Raw genomic sequence first — 8,321 nt, forward strand, 5'->3', positions numbered from 1 at the left:
AAGTATTAATACAGGTTTCAAGTTCTATCAAGTATTTGTCATCATCAAAAAGGGGGAGATTGTTGAACCCAAGGTTTCAAGTTTCATGTGATTATAAATCTACACATGGATTTTGATGATAAAAAATGAATTCAAAGAATAAGGGAGTTTCAAGCTCAAGCTATTCACACAATGGAATCAAGCACATCAAAGAACCAAGCATATCAAAGAACCAAGCATGAGTAAGAAGGAAACAAGTTCACATTAAAGTCATAGAGTAATGTTGTAAATCTATTAAAATTCGAAATTAAGATTAATGCTCAAAATTAATATTTTATCATAAAGTATTAAAATACATTTTCTACATGTGCATGAATTTTTTTGAAAATTAAATTTGAAAATTTTGAAAGATGATTGATTGTCATCTTTTGCATGTGCATGCTTTGATTAAAGGGTTAAACTTTGAAAATATTAAAAATGATTGATTGTCATCTTTCACATGTGCATGTTTTATTTGAATATTTTCAAAAGTGATTGATGTTTTTTTAGACTTATACAAAAGGTATATGATTTTGTTTGAAAATTTTGAAAAGTAAAGTATGCTCATTTTGTCATATACAAAAAGTAAAAGATTAGGTTTGAATTTTTTGAAAAGGAAAGTGTGCTCATTTTGTCATATGCCAAAAGTAAAAGATTAGGTTTGATTTTTTTGAAAAAGTGAATAATGTTATCTTTGACAATTAAAAAAGAAGAACTTTTTATTTGAATTTTTTGAAAAAGTGAATGATGTTATCTTTGACATGTGAATCTTTTTAAATTTGAATATGAAGTCTCATATGCCTATAAATAGATCATTTGAGAGCTTCACGTTCACAACACCAAGAGCATACAACATTCATTCAAAACTTTCATTCTCTCTTCTCTAAGCATTGAGCATTAATCTTTGTTCATTTTGAGAGATATAGTTTGCGCTGTATTGTTCTTATTTCACTCATTGAGATGTGTTTTCTGATAACCTACCCACTATCAGCTTTTGTATCAGAAAAAGGGTGTGTATAAAGCTTATGCGTGTAGAAAGTATTCTACATGAGAAATAGTTAAATCACCACGTGTAAGGTGATTGCAAGTGTAGAGGATGTTCTACACGGATCCTTTGTAGCGGTGTTGTTCAAAGGTGTAATAGGTTTCTATCTCCACCTGAAAGAGGTTGAATAGTGAATTTGAGAATTCTCAAGGGGTAGCTTGAGGCGAGGACGTAAGCAGTGGGGCCGAACCTCGTTAACATACTGAATTTGCTTCTCTCTTACCCTTACTCTTTATATTTATTGTTATTTCATATTTTGTTTATATTTTATATTATATATTTGATTTATAATTGTTATTTTTTTTTTACAACTCAATTTACCCCCCCTCTTGTGTTAGTCATCTGCGCAACATAAATTAAAATTAACAAGCATGTGTGAGCTTCCTTCCATTCCCATATGCCTTGGCCGGCTTTCCCCCCCTTCATACATGGCTACGAGTTCCTTGCGCTTCACTCTCCTTAATGTTCCCACCGAATGGTGAAAACCCCATGTTTTATGTTAGTTAATCTTAGGCTGAGAGGAACATTGATAGAGACCATGATTGTAAGTTTGCATATCTGTGTTGTAATTGTTCTTTGTGCCTGCTTTGTTCTTGTGTTTTCTGTTAACGAGTGTTGTTTACATTGTGCAAAAACTTTGTGCTTTCGGGTTGCTTCTGGTGTTGCTTTACCATTCACATGAAAACGCGACAATGACTTTTTTCAACTTAGCTGAAGTAATGAAACTCACGTGTTTACCTGTGCTTTTCCTTTCACATGTTGCTTAACAAGACTATGTATTGAAAGGTTTCTTGACCCACACGTGGTTGAGTTCTTGAATCTATGGTTTTGTGGTGATTAATGACTTGATAAATTTTGTGCTTTGGTATATATATTTAGGGCATCCACTGATTAATAAGCACAACTCTTGTGTTTCTCAAATGCCATGGCTTCGGGTAGATCAAGATCTGTAAGGTTTGTCCGCAAACTCCTCTAGCAAGGACCATGACATACAACTTAACAGTAGTAGTTTAGTATAATTCATTGCTGTTCACGGTATCTATTGTTTGATTTAATTATGCTACAATGTAAAATTCCTTTTCTCTTCTAGTTACAACATTTACTGTTCATACTGTAGAGAGTCCACAATCAAAAGGGAGAGAAGAGAGAATTCTCTGCTGTATCTCTTGAAAGTCTTGTATCTGCTGTATCTCTTGTATCTCTTTATCAATGTTGTATTGAAAGTCTTTATTCTGTGGACATCCAGATTTCATGATGATCTTGAAACTTCAAACTCCACACCACCCAAAAATATTCTTCGGAGCCTGAAGAGGACTAAGAAAGATGCAACAAGCAAGTCATTTGGTAGAAGAGAACTCTCCAGAGTCTTCTCTGAGGATTACGATGTGGTGGAGAAGATAGTATTGGATCCTCGGGGAACTGTTCTGAACAGATGGAACAAAATACTCTTATTGGCATGTTTGGTTTCACTTTTTGTGGACCCCCTGTTCTTTTACTTACCAGTGGCTAATGAAGAGGCATGCATTGATATTAGTTTATCCCTTGAAGTAGCCCTCACAGTCATTCGGTCACTGGTTGATGCATTTTACATTGTTCAGATTTTTGTTCGGTTTCGAACTGCTTATGTTGCTCCTTCCTCTCGAGTATTTGGTAGGGGAGAACTTGTTATTGACCCTTCAAAGATATCCTCACGATACCTTCATAAAGACTTTTGGCTTGACCTTATTGCTGCTCTACCCCTTCCACAGGTATTTAGGTTGTTATAGATGTATTTATGTTTATTGTCCTGTTAACAAGAATTATCGATATAAATGGAGCATTTTAATTCAGTTTGACCTTATTGTTTAGTCTGTTTAACTTCAAAATTTTCCTAGTCAATGGACTCCAACTTCTCTTAGTCTTTTTCGCACACCATGATAATGCACGCTTCATTGCCACAAAATTGATTGGGAGAAAACAGAACTTGGAATCTTATAGAAGTTCCTTTAACCCAAATGCACTGCCAAAGATTCAAGAGTCTCAGAACTCATTTCATTTCTGATATGAAAGGTGGATAAGGGCCTGTTTGCTAAGGGAATTGCCCCAAAAAAGGTCAGGGGGAATACTGATAAAAGGAGTAATGTTACTTATAATATTGAAAGCGTAATAGCCACGTAACAGCACTGATGTCAGGCATGCATTAACCATAAAAGATTTGAAATTCAAATATCAAACCGTAACCAACAGTATATGTCTATCACGTTATTGGTGCTACAAGAAGCATTACTTAATGAGTGCAAATTCTTTGTCCAATTCTGATTTAGATTATACAGGTTAAGAATTTGGTGCCTCTAGCATAGTTAAACTTCAGCCCCCATTTTAGTGAATACCCACTAGATTCATTTTGAATAATTTACACTTTCTTATTATGGCAGATGTTGATTTGGGCTGCAATCCCAAGTATAAGAGATTCGGAAATGACCCCTTCAAGTATTGTTCTTCGCTTCCTTATCTTCTTTCAGTACCTTCTGAGGCTATATCTTATCTTTCCCCTCTCATATCAAATTGTCAAGACCAATGGGCTTGTGATGGAAACAGCATGGGCTGGAGCAGTGTATAATCTGATGCTGTATATGTTGGCAAGTCACGTAAGTTACTTCTATAAATCACTTTCTTGACAGAAACTTGTGATGCTTTCAATATGTTCTTCTTCACATACTGAAATTATTTGAGCAATTCTCCATTATCTGAAAGATTTTTTTATCAGTAAATAAATTTTATTGATAGAACTAGGCATAGCCAAGTACACGGGACATATACAAGAGCAACAACTAGTCATGAGCATTATCTGAAAGATTTTATCCTGCAAAAACCTTATTTTGTTGTATGTTTCTTGGTATGACCTTTCTTATGAGCTTGATCGTCTGTTATTTTGAGAATAAATATTCAGAATTACTGATTCTTCGCTTCCTTTATCTTTAATAATTTATTGGTTCAAGCAATACGCAATTTGACTCCAGTTATTCTTTCTTTCTTTTTTTTTTCAAAGGTTTTAGGATCCTGTTGGTACCTCTTATCCCTTCAACGGCAAGAAGAATGTTGGAAGAAAGTTTGTAGTCTTCAACAAGAAGGTTGCCAAGATTGGTTTTTCTACTGTCATATGGTAAATGACACTAGTAGAGCTGCTTGGTTCAAAGCGAGCAATATCTCTAGAATGTGTGGTGCAAATAGTGACTTCTTTCAGTTTGGCATTTATCGTGATGCCTTGACTTTCGGAGTTACAGCCTCGAGTTTCTTCAACAAGTACTACTACTGTCTTTGGTGGGGGCTTAGAAATCTAAGGTAACTATCCCTTTGCCTGGACAACACAATACAGTTTGAAACTGAAAAAAAATGTTCCATCATGTTAGTCCCTGTTATTTGAAGGAACTTTCATACTTCCAAATGGATCTATCATGAGAAAGACTCAGTGCCAATGAAGAAGACAAATTATAACAATCTCATCTTTCTGAAATTCTTAGGGTGAATTGGAAATTGTTAGCTAATAGATTCATCTCAGATGCTATTTTAAATATCTATTTGGTCACTCTTCTGAATCATTGACTCATTATTTGCTTTCAACTAAATTTGCACCCCAGTATTTTGTAGTCTAACCAATTATGTATTAACATTGCAGCTCTTTGGGGCAGAATCTCTTCACCAGCACTTATATTGGAGAAATTAATTTTGCTGTTATCATTGCAATTCTTGGATTGGTGCTTTTTGCTTTGCTTATAGGTAACATGCAGGTAAGCGTAGCTTGTAGAGACTTTCTACAGGGCCTAGAAAATCATCTCTAGCATAGGCTTTTGTCTGCTTGTGTTAGGCCTCACAAAAGTTTCAAAACTAGATGCATTTTCGATTTTCTATGGAAGGTTCATACCAGTTCAAGCTTTCTTCACTGTTCTGTTGAATTATTTTCACCATAAACTTGTTCCACCGTGCTTTCACTAAAATGGGTGACTAATAACATAGTTGAGAATTGTTGGGTGTCCTTGGAATACGTGCATTTTTGTCCATTTCTATGTTAAATTCATTATACTGTTCAAGTTGAGCTACTTGAAATCCTTGTTTGTGCCTCTTAGAATTAACATTCTCCCTGTAGTTATTCAGGCACCTTCTATTTCTGAAGTTTTGAATTCCTGGGGTATCATTGTTTTTAATGTACAGATGTACCTCCAATCCACTACTGTGAGATTGGAAGAGTGGAGGATTAGGAGGACAGATACCGAAGAATGGATGCGTCACAGGCAGCTACCACGTGATTTGAAGCAAAATGTGCGAAGGTATGATCAATACAGATGGGTTACAACTCGGGGAGTTGACGAGGAAGATATTCTGAAGGGTCTTCCAATGGATCTCAGGCGAGATATCAAACGCCACCTCTGTCTTGATCTAGTCCGACAAGTAGGCTTTCCACTTCCTCTCTCTTTTCTATGATGAATGAATTTTGTGAACTTCCCATCAAGTTACTTGAGCAATTCTTGACCTTACCTAACTTGATCTATCTCTTGCTAGTAATTTGCTATTGTGTGGACTGAAAACGGTATTAGTATTTTTTGTTCACTGTTCAAAGTATGTCTTCAAATTCATTTGAACTCCTTCTAGGATGTCTTTCCTATTTCCTATAATACTTAACACCATATCAGAGCAGTACTTTTGGACTGGTCTCTTTCTTGCTTCCTTTTCTTTCTTGTTGATCAAATGGTTGACAATGGGCTCATAACATTGGGTGAAATAACCATAAGATCTTACTCTTGACTTTGAATTTCACGAAAATGTAAAACAGGTACCAATCTTTGATCAGATGGATGATAGGATGTTAGATGCCATATGTGAAAGGCTGAAACCCTCCCTATGCACTCCTGGCACTTGCCTAGTTCGAGAGGGTGATCCTGTAGTTGAGATGCTTTTCATTGTCCGAGGTTACTTAAATTCTTACACCACTAATGGTGGTCGCACTGGGTTCTTTAACTCATGCTGCATTGGCCCGGGCGACTTTTGTGGTGAGGAATTACTAACATGGGCCCTAGACCCTCGTCCAAATGTTGTGCTTCCATCATCTACACGCACAGTGGAAGCCATCACTGAAGTTGAAGCTTTTGCTCTCATTGCTGAGGACTTGAAGTTTGTAGCAGCCCAATTCCGAAGGCTACACAGTAAGCAACTCAGGCACACATTTAGGTTTCATTCTCACCAATGGAGAACATGGGCTGCCTGCTTCATACAGGCAGCTTGGTTTCGATATAAAAGACAGAAAGAAGCAGCTGAGCTCAAGAAGAGGGAGAGTCTAGTTGCCTCTGTGCCCGAATCTGCACTACAAGTGAGTGCACCCTTGCCCCCATACAGCTCAGGCTGTTGCAAATATGCGGCAAGCACTAGAAGAGGTGGAAGTACGCGGTATGCATCAGAGTTTGACATCCTAAACTCGCTACAGAAACCGGTTGAACCTGATTTTACTGTTGAAGATAGGTGAAGAAAAATCCTGGATTTCGTTGTAGATACGTATCCATTTATTCTTGTACAATACCTAAGAGCTCAGCAGGTTAGGACACTAAATTCAGAGTTAATTATTCAAGAATAAACTCTTCTTCGTTCAATATTACGTCATTCACAGTCACACCTGCTTTGGAGTATGTTTTAGGTAGCTGCTATTAAAGTGGTAACAGTAAATGTGCTTAGAGATGATAAGAATTGGGATGAAGTGTAGTATCATCTATTTCGTTGTAAAATGTTCGCTTTTGACCTTAATAAAGAATAATGATACACTTACTATTTTTTTATCATTACTTTACTACTTTTTTTAATTTTTTTAAAATTTTTCTTTTACTTAATAATTAAGCAAGTGACTATCACTAAAATTATATATTTTAAAAATTTTTTCTTAATGACTAAGGATGTTAAAAAAATATTTAAAAGAAAATGATAAAAAAATAAATACATTACAAGTGGTAAAGTAGTGGTGAAAGATTGAAGAATTCTTACCATTAAATAAAAATGGTCGTTGCCTGCAAGATTGAGGCCAACCCAATTAAACCTTTTGTTTATGGAGAGGAACTTAATGAAGAAAAGAGCGTTCGAATGAGCCAATCACTTCATTTTTTGATAGTCTTCTATTTTATTGGTTTCATCTCATTAGTTGATTCTATGGATGTTGGTCATGTGTCAACTTTGAAGAAGTACTTGTTCAATTGATTCATGTTGTTGGTTCTTAGAAAGTGGGATTTGAGTGGTTATGTTCCTAGAATCAAGACCTTACTCAAAATCGTATATATTCTAAGCTCATTAGCCTAACTGAAAAGGTAAAACCAAGCATAAAACATGCAGATAAAAGCACACTTTCTACGAACTAACAATTTCAATCATTCCAACTATTCCAAGCTCAAAACATGATGGCAAACATCCTATTCATGAAAAACTCACTAAAAGGAGGTAATTGATCCATCCTAAAATTTTCTAATTTCATTGAATTCTTCCTTATAAGAAAAGATTAAGTTAAGGAAGCTGATGAAATGGTAAATGTTTGGCCTTGCAGTGTAAGCAAAGGGGAAGGTAAAAGCCTTTTTCGTTTTTTATTTTGGGTCCCAAAAACTTTCCCAACAACTAGTGATGAACTCTTCACTGACCTTGCACAGGCCTTGCAGAGGGGGAATGGTGGCCATGGAGCTTCCCCCTCTGCAGTCCTCATGGGTGGGGACCCTCGTGCACCACCGTGACACCACCTTGCCCCGCCCCCAATATTTGTATTAAGTCCACCACTAAGTGAATTTCTAGTATAAACGTATGTACATATTTCCGGTATAGATTACTTCAAAGCCGATTTCCCAATTTTCTTAGTTTTGAAGCTAAAAAGGGTTTAGTCATAAATTGGATTTGGAATGGAGGTAGGATCAATCGAGTAAATTGGAAAATTTATAACAATTTTGAAGTGAATATTTCAATACTAATAAAAATAAATAAATAAAGTTAATGTAATTCAAACATCTAAACTCATATAAATGAATGTAGGATATGAACTACTTAGATTACCTTCAACAAGAATAAAATATGAATCCAAATAGCTTGGATAAAAATATAAGTCAAGTTTGTGACATTAAGACCCCTGTTTGGATAGTGAAAGTGTTTCATCTCATCTCATCATTACAACTTTTTCAAAATTTCATATAAAATATAATAGACAATTTAACTTTTTCAAATTCTAAAATAATATTATAACAATATTTTATTCAATTTTTATCTT

At 35.4% G+C, this 8,321-nt stretch overlaps 1 protein-coding gene across 1 annotated transcript; it reads left to right on the forward strand.

Moving 5' to 3' along the window:
- The first annotated feature begins 1,866 nt into the window (after positions 1-1,866).
- On the forward strand, positions 1,867-6,864 carry LOC122278142 (protein CNGC15b-like). The gene is made up of 7 exons (XM_043088243.1): positions 1,867-2,017; positions 2,310-2,811; positions 3,478-3,690; positions 4,092-4,384; positions 4,719-4,830; positions 5,252-5,488; positions 5,871-6,864. The coding sequence occupies exons 1-7, from the start codon at positions 1,989-1,991 to the stop codon at positions 6,555-6,557; spliced, it is 2,073 nt and encodes a 690-aa protein (XP_042944177.1). The 5' UTR covers positions 1,867-1,988; the 3' UTR covers positions 6,558-6,864.
- The last annotated feature ends 1,457 nt before the right edge of the window (positions 6,865-8,321 follow it).

This window comes from Carya illinoinensis, chromosome 10 (assembly GCF_018687715.1).
Source record: "Carya illinoinensis cultivar Pawnee chromosome 10, C.illinoinensisPawnee_v1, whole genome shotgun sequence".
Classification (NCBI taxonomy): Eukaryota; Viridiplantae; Streptophyta; class Magnoliopsida; order Fagales; family Juglandaceae; genus Carya; species Carya illinoinensis.